Raw genomic sequence first — 14,040 nt, 5'->3', positions numbered from 1 at the left:
TCTTGCTTTAAGGTGTTACTTGTAACAATGCTCAGGTTAAAAGGTTAGAAAACGTAAGCTGCTGTCTCTAAAACACTTGCATGTGTCTGTGAGGTGTGCTTTCCTCCTTCTGTCTCTATTTATGAAATATAATAGAAAATCTCATGCTAACACTACTGCCAATTAAAACATTAACACCATCCAATAAAGAAATGCGAATTTTTACTAAATGCCACTAAAGATCCTTCTCTGTGAACTTCATGGGTTGCGCAGGAAGTTTGAGGAAAATATGTCTTTTTTTTTTTTTTAATGACTGGAAAAGCCTCCAGATCATGGGAACATACCTGAAGTATTGTTTAACATCAGTGTTTTCAGCTAATTACAGTGTTAACTTAGCATGATTTTTTTTTTTTTTTTTTTCCTCCATGACAGCGAAAGGTTGAAACTTAGTTTAAACTAAGAATGCCAGTGATCAGCTGAAGGAGCAAAGTTTCCAAGCCGTGTGGGACCGGGAGCGATGTTGAGGAGGATGCCTGAACTTCTTGTGCTCCCTGGCAGTTCCCTTTTACCTGCCTGCTGCAGACCTCTGTCAGCAGAACTTAACTGCCACCCGTGGGTGTTGTCTTTGCAGCTTATTAAATTGTTGCTAAGTCTTCTCCCTTTGGTGGAAATCAGGGAGGAGCAGACACCCGTGTTGGCTTTTATGTGTGTGAATGTGGCATGCTTTTTATAAAAGGTGTAAGTGATGTAATGCACTAAGCTGAAACTCTTATTGCGTGGCACTTGTTGTCTTTGATGTTTCCTTACATTCAGGAGATACTTCCAGTCAAAAATGTCATGAAGTGAAGGCATTGGGAAGTTTGAAAGTCAATAGTGTGGGTTTTTTTGCTTTGAGGGAAAGTTACTTAACGTGAATTGCCAGATAGGGTTCTGGAGAAAAAAGATAATTTGTGAAGGACTGTATCTGTACTTCAAGTTAAGGCATGCAAGTTGGCCCCAAAACTGTATACGTTATTTAAGAGCACTGCTTAGTCCTCTTGTGGCTCCTTATGTGAATTAAATTTAATGTTCCTAATACTTGGAAAACAAAAAAATAAAACTTTAGAAAGCCACCACAAATGCATATTCAGGCTATCCTCATGCATGTGAATATGCTATCAAAAAATCGAAGGCCTATTTTTGTTTTTAAATCTCTTGAAAGATTTTTTGTTTTTCAAGCTTTTACCCTCATGTCAGCTTCAGAATAATATTTACATATGTATCTGCTACAATAAATGCTGATGAGTTATTGTGACTGGCTGTGTTTGCAACTGTTATTAATGAGAACAACTTGCAGTGGTATATAAACAATTTTTAGTGACTACAGTGTAGTTGGCTGGCAGCTGTGCTGTATTAAAGTGTAGGTAATCTTGTTTTACTTAAATAGTGAACTCTCATCTTAGATCTCTCAGATAAAATTTCTAATCTGTGCATGTCACAGTTTCAAAACTCAAAGGCAGTGTTTTCAAATGACTTTTCTGCTAGGCAACTTTGATAGTAGTTTAGAATTGTGAAAATCAGGAAAGAGATGCTCTGGGTAGTGCAGCGTAATTGAGAATATTTTGTTGTTGTTTTGAGAAGAGTAACCAAATTTTGTTGTGGTATTGGGTGGTTTGTGTAATTTTGCTGTTATCACCTGCAGTAAAATAGGTTAATCCAAATGCAGTGATCTTGATTTATTTAGTGAATGGCAAGGAAAGGAAGTTAATGTAAAGAGTTCAATGTAGGTAAAGGAGAAGGGCAAGACATCTAGATTAGATTTTTTTTTTTTCTTTCGAGGTTTCATGTATCGTTAAGATATGTCCTTCAGAACATAATCTATTTTGATTAGCGACATAATGTTATAAGTATCAGCATCGGTATGCTGATGGGAAGCAATATAATGATGTGAAGCAAGATAATGGGATGACCTGGTTCTCTAGTTAAGTGATGTTGACTCTACCTATCCTTGATCTAATGGGAAAGAGACACTGTTGGTGTTGATTGGCTGATGGATTTGTTTTAATTTGTAGCATGTTTTTAGGGACAGGCGGATCAGTTTTGGAGCATGTGGTACGTGAGCAGATTTTTTTCCTTAGGTTATGTTCTCTTCAAAACTTAAAGTTGCATATAAACTAGCAATCTTAAAATACTGTATCATCTGTTCTGAGTACAGACTTTAAACAGAATTCCTGTAGTTCAGTGCAAGAGAGATGGTAGTGTATCTCTAGTCTGGCAATGCATTGTCTGCCCTCTTTAAAATAGCCCTTTTTCTCCCCATGGAAGTAAGAAAGCTAGCTTAAGGAGACAGTTGGGTGAAGCCACAAGAACCATGTCCTTATTAGTTCAGGGAAGTTCGAGAGTCTTGTCTGCTTTCAATTTTCAGCATAGCAGGGTCGTCTTGCCAAGTGTTACACATCATCTTTAACTTTCTGGGGCCAGTTTTTCCAAGGTGTTTTGTAGCTGCTGTTGCCCTTTCGATCTAAGTTATTTAGCGTATGCGTTTCTTGATCTACAGAATTACTACTTATAATGAAATCAATAGGGCAAACTGATGATCAAGTCCAAGATAACCAGACCGCTATGTTATCTCAATGCTGGATAAGTGGACTTACGAAATAGGTGGGATCCTTTTTTGTTTGTTTGTTTGTTCTTCCCTCAACAGGGCAAGTGACTTTTGAAGAGACAGAAGCCTCCAGATCACGTGGGTCCAAACTTAGCAGTTTTACAGTTGATGTACTACAGGGTGCCTAAATATTTATGATGTGCTGGGCTTTTGTTATCTGTTTATTGAGACCACCTTTCATATTCCCACACTGATAGGGAGAGGACAGGAGATGGGCATGGAGTACAGAAACAGAGATGTAGGTCCCAGCTTGATTCTGGAATGGCAGGTTAATTGTGGTGGATTTCTATTTTCCCTAATGGATAAAGCATGGTATCTAGGGGAGAGCCCTCTGATCATTTCATGTAGCACAATTAGGGCTGCTTATGGGGGGGAAGGGGGCATTATTGAACTGTTTTGTTGTCAGAGGGGGTGGTTTCTTTTCCATGTGTGAAGAATCTACTATGTCCCAGTAAGTGCCGGGAGGAAGTAGAGCTTTTGTTTTCTTTTGAGGGGTACGCCACATCTGAGATTAGCGACACAAGAACTTTCATATTTATTAATAGTATTGATTCTCTTTTATTGTCTTTAAATACAGGACTGTCAATTTGATGCTGGGCAACCACTTTAAGAGTACATTTGCTTTGCGAAAGCATTGAAATTACAGAAACAAATAGGTTTACTGGTTATATTTCTATACCAACTTCCAAAACCTGTTGGAATGTGAAGAGGCCCCAAGCAAATGATGTAGTTGCAAAAATGGTGCATTTGTGAAACTGCCTAGTTTTGCTTACCAATTGTAAATTACACATCTGTGCCATAAATACTAAATTTGGAAATGAGGTCTGATGATGTGAAGGAATTTCTGTCCCCACGTTGGCAGCTAATAGTCCAGTTGACAAATAGCAGGAAGGAAACTGATGTAAAAATAACACAAGGTTAAGTTGGCAGAGCACGGTTTCTACCATCATATTTTCTTGTCATTTTAAATAAGCCATTGCTAATTGTTAGGCGAGTCACATTCTCTTCTACTCTTTCCCAATTTGTTTTATTGTTTCTTGTGCAGAGTATTATTTAATGGGAGATGCAAGGTCAAATATAAGCCAGTACATTTTAATTTATTTAATTTTTGGTCATGGTGTCAAGCTATAACTATGACTAGAAAAGGAAAACAGATGTGCATACAACGAAAATAATTTCGTTGACTACTTAGTTTGGCATTTTCTGTATTTGCATACTGTACATACTGAAGCCACAGACTTGCAGAAACAACCTCTCTGCAGTCATGTTGGACACTGAAAATGTTCCTACATGTAGTGGGACAAACTTCCAGTGCTTTGAGGTGGAGAACGCTAGGAAGAAGCCACTGCAAAGGAAAACGGAAGCCCTTGAGAGCTGAGCAGGCTGGATTTATTTTCAATTTTGGAACCAATGCTAAATGGATTAATTTCTCTTGAACCTTTTTATGAGGACTTGCTCCTAAATTGAAGTGATTATTGTTAAACTAAATAGAGCTGCAGCACACTCCTGAGAATATCGTAAGTCTCCTTCTGACCTCCCTGTTAACTGAGATTTTATTTTAAATCTTTGAAGCCTGGTTTAAAAATCAAACTGTGCAGTGAAATTATTCAAGAGGGTTGGCCTTTTCACCAAGTAGTTTAGTAGTAACTTCACAGTAATATTTTGCAGAACTGAAATATTTCAGGTGAAGGTCCTAAATTTGCAAGTACTCCTGGGCATTTCTCTTCCTGTTGCAATTGAAAAGAGTGAGATCTTGGCAACGATAAGGCTCTTGGTTGTTGTGTGATCTTATTGCCAAGTATTTTTTTATATAAACTGGAAAACCTAGTCTTTTTTTTTTTCTTCCCACAAAGAAATCCCCCTGAAACAATTTTCCTTGAAGTCTCATAAATCCCTGCATAACACCTTATCAGCTCCATTATCAGAGCTATTTAGTTATTTAGTTCCTTTTTTAACCTCGTAAGAATGTAATTCACTGCACCGTTTATCCTCTAGTTTAAGCTTTGTGCAATTTATGTGCAATTTTTCAAACCTCCCCTCCCCAATTTTACATTAGTCTGATACTTAAGGGAAAAGCTTTCCCACATGCTAAAACAGAAATTTAGTGCATGCTCTCCTCTGTTAGAAATGTGGTGGGATTTGTAAGGTACTTACCCTTGTGCAATAATATTGTGACTGCCATTTTAAATTTAAGACAGAAAATACAGTACCTTCAATGAGTTACAAGAAAAATAATAATATTTACTGCTTTGTACTTGAAAACCATGCCCCCGAACATGCATTAGAAGGAGAATTAAGTTCTGTTTTCACAATTTTATCATTTGTATTGCTGTAGCAATATAATGTTCCATCTTTGCTCAGTTATCTCTCCTTTCCCTCCTTTGCTCTCTTCTTATGTTTTAATTAAAGCCAGCTGCAACTTTTTCTCTTGCTGTCTTTTCCCTGTGTGTCTCATTGAGCTTGTAGGCATTTCACCTATGGTCAATCCATCATTTTTAGCTAATGTTAACACAGAGGAGCAGCTTGGCTGTGTATAATGACAGTGGGCAAAACATATCATGCTGATTCACGTAGTCACATGGTAATTCAGTATGTTACCTTTAACTTTCCACAGTTGCCCAGGAGGGGTTTTGTTGTGTTGTGATTTTTTTTCTTTCTTTCTTTCTTTTCCTTTCATTTCCATACTTTGACTAGAAATGGGAGGCAAAAAAATTATATCCCACTTTTAAATTACTTGACTGAAAAATGGCAATTAAGTGGATGGCCCAGGGTATCCTTTTAAGTACTTCTGTCTTGTCTCATTGAATTTCTTCCTAATAACTGTGTAATGTCTTAATGCTTATTTTACAAATGAAAAACCTGTGTAAGTTGTGTACACGAGTCTTTGGATTGCATTGTAGCATGCCTAGCATAGTGGGGTCCTGTCTGTGAATGGAGTGTCTCAGTGCTATAGTAATAAAAATACATTTTGGTAGCTAAAGCATGTGCACAAGCTGACAATTTATTTCTAAAATTAGAGCTATGCATCAATATGAAGTTTTCAAAGTGACATCGTGGCCAATGGATTAGCTGCTTTTTTGTTTGGTTGGTTTTAACTCTGTTCTTCGACATTCCCATTTTTAACACAGCTTGCTTAAAAACCTGTAGAGCAAAATTTCTTTGAATGAGGGGTTTGTAAGTGTGTGTTTTTCAATGGCTAAGCTAGATGAGCTGTCCTGCTTCTTTGTAGACCCTGCACCTGCCTCCCCTAGTGATCTAGGGCTTCTGGGGTACTTTTGCAATCTCTGCACCAGATTCAGCCTAACAATGTAGGTGAGCAAGCTCAGCATGGACCCGCTTGGTGGACTACCAGAAAAGAAAGCATATTTACCCTGAGGTCAGGAATGGGGTGGATTAGGAGGGAAAATCAAGGTGCACCAGAACTTCCCATGAGAATGATATGCTGCCTCCCTGCCAGTCAAAAAGTCTAATGCGTTTTGGGCTTGCATCTTTAAAAAAAAAGAAAGAAAGAAAAAAAAAAAAAGGAGGGGAAAAAGAAAGGGGAAAAAAGAAGCCTTCTAACAGTCAACTAAATATTTCCTAAAGCTGCCTAGTAAGGTGATGTGTACATGACTGAGATGCAATTCCATGTTTAGTCATTCACTGTTTCTTACTACAAAATAAAACAACAACAAAAAAAAATTGATGTTGCTATCAGTTTGTAACGGCACAGCTTTACATTGGAGATCATTAGATTCTCTGCCACCTTGGAATTCCCATGCGCCGTTGGTATGTTGTTTGCTTTCTGATTTGAGCTATGTCCCTTGGAAAAGGTCATGTCTGCAGTGTTTTTGGAAATTACATTTATTTTCCACAAGTGTGCAACTTCAAAACAGCTTAGGTACTTGCATCAGACTCTTCCTGTTCAGGGCAAAATAGCCTCAAAAATAGAATCTAGGGATATGGAGTAGTTGGAGTATGAGTTCGTGGTTTTGTTACTTGCGGTTTTAACTGAAATATATTGTAGTTTTTCATTAGCTGTTATTTACTTCAACATACCATGAAATTGCCCTTCTTCTCACCATCCTGGCGGATAGCCGTCTCTGGCATTTTTAAACTACTCTGCTAAATTAGTTAGCTTTTAAAAGGAATATATGCCTCTTTGGTATAGCAGGGTATTAACCTAGTGTCTGTAGCATCAACTAATTTTTGATTAATTTATCACTACAGTGACCTGCTATTGTGTGCTTTCCATATCTCAAAGAAGAGGAACTGAAGTATTCACCAGGCTGTATTTTCACTAGAGGAAAAGCTTATGTTATCATTTCGTCAACTCCTAGAGAGGACTAGGTAGTTTCCAAATGTACTAGCAAGTTAACATAAACAGTGGGCTCTTTCTGAGTCATTCTCCTGGGAAGTACCAGCCGTGTGTTCCCAGGGATTTTCATACATTAGCTATATGTGGTGAACACCAAAAAATCCTGCCTTCCCTCCATGGCATAGGCGTACTTTGAGTGATTTCCCCAGGGATGCCCGGGCAGTGGAGGGAGCTGAGTTTGTGCACCAAAAATAGCAGAGTGGTATCGCGTAATGTATGCCTGAGGTGGAGGCTGTATCTGGCTGGCTTAACATGAAAAAGCCACAGGCTGGCTGTTCTTGCAGACTATCTGTCATTTCAGCCTTTTCAATACACAAAAAGATGTGTGTGTGTCTTCTCCATGAACACCTATCTCTGAGACAGTCCTATGTTTACAGTTGCTCAGTACTGCAAGGCACCTGAGCGTGCAGCCAATTCACCCAGGCATCATTCTGCTCCCCAGCCTCTGCTGCGGGCATTTCTAATTTACCTGTTTGGTTTTTAAGTTGAGAAGGAACATGGCGCCTGCCAGCAAAGGGAGGCAGAGCAAGATGAGATTTTTTTCCAAGTGACACAAGGCTGGTTGGGACTTGGCCCAGGCAGAACTTGGAGCTTGGTCTCACCTGTGCCGAGACTTTCTCTCTGCCTTGCATTTACCAGGAGGATTCGGACTGCTGCTTCTGCCCTTGGGAAGTTAGATAGTCCTTGAACAAAAACTGCCTTGGCACTGGGCAGCTTCCTAAGGGCGTTACTGTCATAACATCTGTCCAGAGGATAAGCCAGCAGTAACTTGGGAATGATCAGAAACAGTTGTTACAGTGGGTGCAGCGCATCTTCACTGAGTATATCACTGTTTTTCCAGGGAAGAGAGATCTCGATTGCACTGCTGTGTAACACATGCTGCCTAATATGATAATGATGGGTTGGGATTTTTTCCGTTTTCTTTCGGATGTCATCTTTCGCTCTGCATTACTGGTCTTTGTCTCATTTCTTTCTTTGGAAGTGAAGAGGTTGTGGGCTATTGAGTTCAATACAGGCAGTTGTTGCTCTCATACTCGTGTCTTGCAGTGAAAACAATTTCTATTTAATTGGTTAAAATTGTCTTCCCAGTGGTCATATGTTGGACAGCTTCAAAATGTTGCGTTAGTAGAGCTAGACACTTAATTTGAGCAGTGGTGACACACATCAGGCAAGGTGGCAGCTGTGCCTGTGAGCCCTGTATCTGTGCATCAGTGAATTTCTTTTTGAAGCAAATAATTGCAAGGATTTTAAACAAAGAATGTAATCTTTAACCTTTGATAGTTTTTATAGCTCCACCAAAAGTTAATGCCGCTGCACTTATGCTGTGGTCCGGTATCATCACTTTCTATTAAGCACTAGGTCTTCTTGAGCTGCTTGATATTACCTAATCCAAATTTAAATCCAAGCAACGTTGCACTCTGAAGCTGACTTGCATCTTCCTCTTTCAGTCTTTCCTTTATAAGAAATCAATGTTAATATGTAAAAATTGGACATCTACAGCTATTTCACTCTGTTAATTGAATTATGAAAAGCTTAAAAGGTAAGCTTAGTACATCACTGTTAAAGCCTACTGATGTCTTACAAAGATGTTGCACTCTTTTAATACGGAGGTCTAGCAGTATATTACTTGCATGCAGTGATAGCTCTAATTGGAAACCTAATAGGATACAAGAGATTTCTAAGACTATTACAAATAATAATATATTATTTTTTAAGTCTGGGGGATTTTTTATTGACAGTCCTTTGGGTTGAAGCTGGAAATAAAATGCAAAAATGTTGAAATATTTCTCGTTGGTTCAGAGGGTTGTATTCAGTGCTAATCGCACATCACATTTCTTGAGTGCTGAAGTGCTCCCAGTTGGCAGTTCTCGTGATATAAATTCCAACAGTAAATCGGTGCTAACAAAGCTCAAGTACCTGTTCCGTTCAGTGGCTCCATCTTTAGGGGAGGGAGGGGAGGATGATCGCCAGCGCAACTTGCAGTAATGACAGTGTGTCAGTAGGTTGCTAAGACGTACATAAAGAGGTGATTCCTTGGAGTGGTGGCTAAGGGTGCCCCAGAGAGTCCTTTCCAGTAAGTTTGCAGAGTTAGGCTGATGTCTTTCAAGAGGTAGAGCTTCCTGTCGAAATACAACGCTCTTCCAGTCTAATGCACAAGTGGTAGCTGGAGAGTACTGAGTGCCCAAATATATAGACCTGCATAGGACAGGGACAAGCCATTAAAGTGGAGCGGGATGCCAGGAGTGTTCAGGATGGAATAGCTTTTACTTTAATTTAGTACCGATCTTGAGCTGCACGGGGTTTTGTGTTCTGAGGAGAGAAATCTTTCCCTAGTGGCTGGTGCATCACTTTGCAGAGAACCTGTCTCCCTTTACTGCTTTCTTACATGCTTTCCTTCCCCTGGAAGCGTGCTTTTAGTCATAGCTTCACTATTGTTGAACTACTTAGCACCAACATATTGTGAACTTTTCTTTTTAGTTTAATCTGAAAATAAAATTTCAGGTTTGATAACAGAATTAACTCCCTTTCTCTCCCCTGATTCCCCTGCTGTCAAGAACATGTTCACCAGTACTGCAAAGAGCAGGGGGAAGAAAACATGTCTCTGATCACTGTTGTTACATTGAGAATTTGTATTTTTGTAATTGTATTTCTATTTGTAACACTGTTACTAACACCTAGCAATTACTCTGGTTCCCTTCACATGATAATCAAATGCATATTGTCATGTATATATTGAACTTATTGGATTGCCTTCCCCCTCAAGTAATACTGCTCCATGATTGTTATAATATGAAAAGAGCGTTTTTTTATCCTTCTGTCTTATATTAGCCTTGTTAAAAGAATAAGAAAAGAAGGGCAAGGCTGGTTTTCATTGTGTTAGGGATGTTAAAATCCAGCCCCTTACAGAACAAGGGGAGAAGAGATTTCCAAAGTCATAGCACATCCATGATGGAAAAAGCTGTGTCAGCACCTCCCTATATGCAAAGGGAGTTTTCAGCTCTGGCATCTTACAGATAAAATATTACCATAGCAGCACAGAAAGAAAGAGGTAGCAATGGAGTCCTAAACCATTAATGGCTTTATACGTTGAGCTGTACTTAGAAATACTCAGTGACATATGGCACACTACAGAATACAGTTGTCTGAGGATCTCAGTAAAACTAATTTTCAACAAGCAGACATTTGTGTTCTGCAACACCTTTAGTTTGTACTGCTCTTGGTGAGCTGCTGGCAGGTTAGGGAGAATCTAGAATTAGACAAAGCTGATTTGAGAAAGCGCTGTTTTCATTTGACACAGTGATTTTAATTCCCCTTACAAAAGCAGTTCCACAATACAAACAATATCAATGGGATGAGTTCATGTGGCCTCGTTTTAGAAATCAGTGTAGCAAAATGGTAGAAGTGTAGAAAATTTTGACATTTAAGAGTATCATCATGTATTTGGATTCCTTCAATTATACCATGAGCCTTGGTTTAGCAATAATGCAGGACTGTATTTTAATTTTGAAGAACACACAAGATTAATAAAATCAACATAAGTCCTTAATTTATTTAGTATGGTCTTTGTGGTGCAGTTTTATTAAGGCTGAGCTGGAAGAGCCGTTTCTGAAATACAGTAGGAAATTGTTCTTTGAAACTTAACTTTTCTGTTGTCTTGAGGTAGTGTAGCATGTTTAGGAGTTGTTCTGGGCAATGCTGCTCTTATAAATGTCAGGAGACAGAAGCTGAAAACTATACCCCACCTCTAGTTTCTCAGCTTTGCTAAACAGTCTGGAACGCTGATAAGCCCAGGTAAGATCTCTGAGATTTTGGAAGCATTCAGTCTACTTTTAATCCCTGTCTTTACTTCAGGTGGTATATGAAGTGTAACACTGAAAACTGTCTTCCATATCATACTTGAAGAATGTAAGAGGTCATATTTATTTGAACTGCGGTAATATTTCTAAACCATTTGGTGTTTTTTATCTCTTAGCGCTGGCCCCAAAGGTGATAACATCTACGAATGGAGATCAACCATTCTAGGACCTCCGGGTTCAGTCTATGAGGGAGGTGTTTTCTTCCTTGACATCACATTTACGCCAGAATATCCTTTCAAGCCTCCAAAGGTAAGAGACCTGTAGCTGACGTCTTAAGTCATGAACGCTCAACAGACCATCAAATAGCAAGCAGTGTTAATGCAATGCAGCCCATTTGAAAGCCACTCTCTTTAAGAACAAGCCTAAGCTCATTTCAGACATTACATTGGTTTCTATTAGCTAATGTTAACAGCTTTTCCAATCCTCTTGATCACTATTTTAGAGCTTGTTTTCTTTTATCCTACTTCTGTTTATAAGAGGTCCTAAGCAATTAGTGCAAGCATGGGGACAGGACTGAGAAACTGAAAAGTAAATAAACTTGGGGAGAGGAGAAAGGATACAAATACTTGTTTCTCAAACCACTCAGTTACCACAAGCATAACAGTTATGTGTGTTTTGGCCACTAAAGTAGTATTTAATTTTTCAGTTTTGTTGGGTACTTGTGTTGTTCACCTACTTGTACAGTAACAAACTACTTCTGTAGGTGTGTTGTGTTTGTGAAGCTCTTCTATTCCAGTGTTGTTGTGTTCCGATGCTAAAACGCAAATACCAGTGCAAGTGAATATTATCTTGTGGTTCACATACTTGGCCAGAGGAAGAATGTTGGGTTGCAAGAAGAGGTGGTTGTGTATACACTTCATGTTTGCCTTGTATCTGAAAGCATTTATGTGCGTGTTTAACTTTCTACTTAAAAGTTGCTTCATTGATGAGATAAACGCCAATGACTGCCCCATCTTCAGACTTTGGTCTAGTCTGCAGTAGAAGGGACTTGCCATAGTTCAGGCCATCAGTCCATCTCAGTGGAGACAGGGCTAATTGGTCATACCAGACAAATTAATACAAGCTTCCCAAATTAAGGAAACTGTTTGATTGTTCTTGCTAGCATAACTTCAGGGTTTCTGGTAGCATCAACAGGACCTTAAATTCTACCCCTAAGCTAGGGCTCTGATTCACAAGCAGCATGGTCTACCTTGGGACACCTCTAGTGATTTCCTGCTGATGCCTGTCCATCCCTCTTTGGAGGTTCTCTGGCAGCACAGATGGTTCTCGTGTCTTGCCTTAGAGTTTAATTGAGTTCAGAATAGTTTTTCATTATTTTGGTTTAATTAGTTTGCATTGGATAATTTATTGTCTGACTATGTGCAATATCTTATGTCATGAGCCCCGTAAGCATTTAAAGAGGGAGCTTTTACCTTCCCACATGTGCTTTGCTACACCTTTGCTTTCTATGCTACAGGTCAGAAGCATTTATCATCCCAGGTTTATCCAGCCTGATGCCTTACAAGACCATATTATAACTACCAGTAGTATTGAGACAGCCCTATATGCCAAGTTCCCTGATGCAGAACCAAAGATACAGTTTTATCGTTCCAGCTCAGACCTGCTTTTTGCTCTGCCCTTCTGACAGGGATCTCTTTGCCTTTATCTTTGGATCTAAACCCTCACCCAGATGAAAAGAAGGATGGGATTAAAAAGAAAACAGGCATCACTTAGTGAGGCCTTAAAAGACTAGTTTAGTGGAGATTAACTGTATTGTAGCAGAGTTGCATTTAAATGGAGTCTTTCGTCTAGCAGAGTCCAAGTTGGTTTACAAACCACATATGTATATGGAAATAAAATACATATAGCTTCAGTCACATTGAGATGGGATATAGGAGAAAGCGTAGCAGTGCTCTAATAGAACGTACTTGTGCTACTTGGGTACTTCAGGTTTAAATGAAGAACCTTTCTTTTGCTGAGAACCAAAGACTCTTATAGCGGCTCCTGTGTTAACACCTACGCTAGTGTTAATCAATGATAATGTGGAAAATATAATTATCATATTGCTCCTGCTTTTATTCCCACTAATTTGTTGATTTCAGATTGCCCAACTGCTTGCAGTGACTGATAAATATTGTTTGTGGGTCATCTGGAAGTGGTAGGACTAATGTAATTACCATAGCCTTCCTATGTTTGTCTTTTAGGGCAAGAAATAAAGAAACAGCTAGTTGAAACAAAACCCAGTGTATCATTTTGATGACAAGCACTAGTAGAGCAGTAGAATGGTTGAAGGTCATTTCAAAAGCCTTGGCCTTTGAAAAGATTAAGCTCTCTGGAGTGAAAGGACTAGTTTCCCTTGAATCTTCCTTGGTAAGCCTTGCAAGACCAGTGGAAGAAAAGCTCTACTGCTTCTTTGAGTCCTTGGAAATTCTTACGAGGACAGTCCCTGCTGTGGGCCACCCTGTGGTGAAGTGTCTATAGTAGAACGCATTTCATAACTTGAAAATGAAATGTCATTAAAGGATTTACCTTCTTAAAGTGAGGTGAAACTGGTCATCCTGGCTGGCTTCCAAGCCCTTAGGCATATGCGTGAGAGAAGGTGTTGAGGCATAGCCACTATTGACAAATGCTGTGTGGTTGACAAGCATCCTAGAGATGTGTGATGGTGGATACACAGGTGCAGCCTTTGAGGACTGGATCTAGCTCCAGCTGAGGGTTTGATTCAGTATGTTGGAGCAAACTTTTGGGGGGAGGATGTTGCTATAGGAGAGCCAGAGGACTGTGCTGGAAGTGCTATTAACAGATTCCTGGAAGGGTATAAAAGGGGACTGCGCTACTGTACTTGAGGCTGGAGAAACTAAAGGTCTTAAAATTTGACTTGGAAATGCATTGCACAGTACAAGGAACTTGAGTGGGAGAAATCTGATACAGGGACAGTTACTCTCTCTCCTGTCCTAAATACGTATAATGGAGTTCTTTTGCATTTAGTGAGCTTTCCATACAACACTTTGAAGATGTTAGCATTAATCTGTTCTCTGCTTTTGTGTTTTCTCATTTGGTACGGTATTCTGGTTTTGCCTTTGTTTCAGATAGCAATTGAGTCAGGCACATGCTGGGTGGGCCTAGATTCAGGAGAATGCAATAAACAAGTATAATTAGAATTTAAGAGTTCAGTACTTAGTCCTCAAGATGATTGCTGTTCTTTTGTACTATTACAATGGACG

At 39.2% G+C, this 14,040-nt stretch overlaps 1 protein-coding gene across 3 annotated transcripts in view; it reads left to right on the top strand.

Annotated features, from left to right (window-relative positions):
- The window catches only part of UBE2E1 (ubiquitin conjugating enzyme E2 E1), a 45,176-nt gene that overhangs the window by 26,656 nt on the left and 4,480 nt on the right, over window positions 1-14,040 (top strand). For all 3 annotated transcript variants that reach the window (XM_050890822.1, XM_050890821.1, XM_050890823.1), the window contains one exon: window positions 10,954-11,086. In XM_050890822.1, coding sequence (XP_050746779.1) covers window positions 10,954-11,086 — 133 coding nt within the window. The remainder of the gene's footprint in view (window positions 1-10,953; window positions 11,087-14,040) is intronic.

This window comes from Gymnogyps californianus, chromosome 2 (genome assembly GCF_018139145.2).
Source record: "Gymnogyps californianus isolate 813 chromosome 2, ASM1813914v2, whole genome shotgun sequence".
NCBI classification, from domain to species: Eukaryota; Metazoa; Chordata; class Aves; order Accipitriformes; family Cathartidae; genus Gymnogyps; species Gymnogyps californianus.
This window is presented reverse-complemented; position numbering and strand designations above follow the sequence as displayed.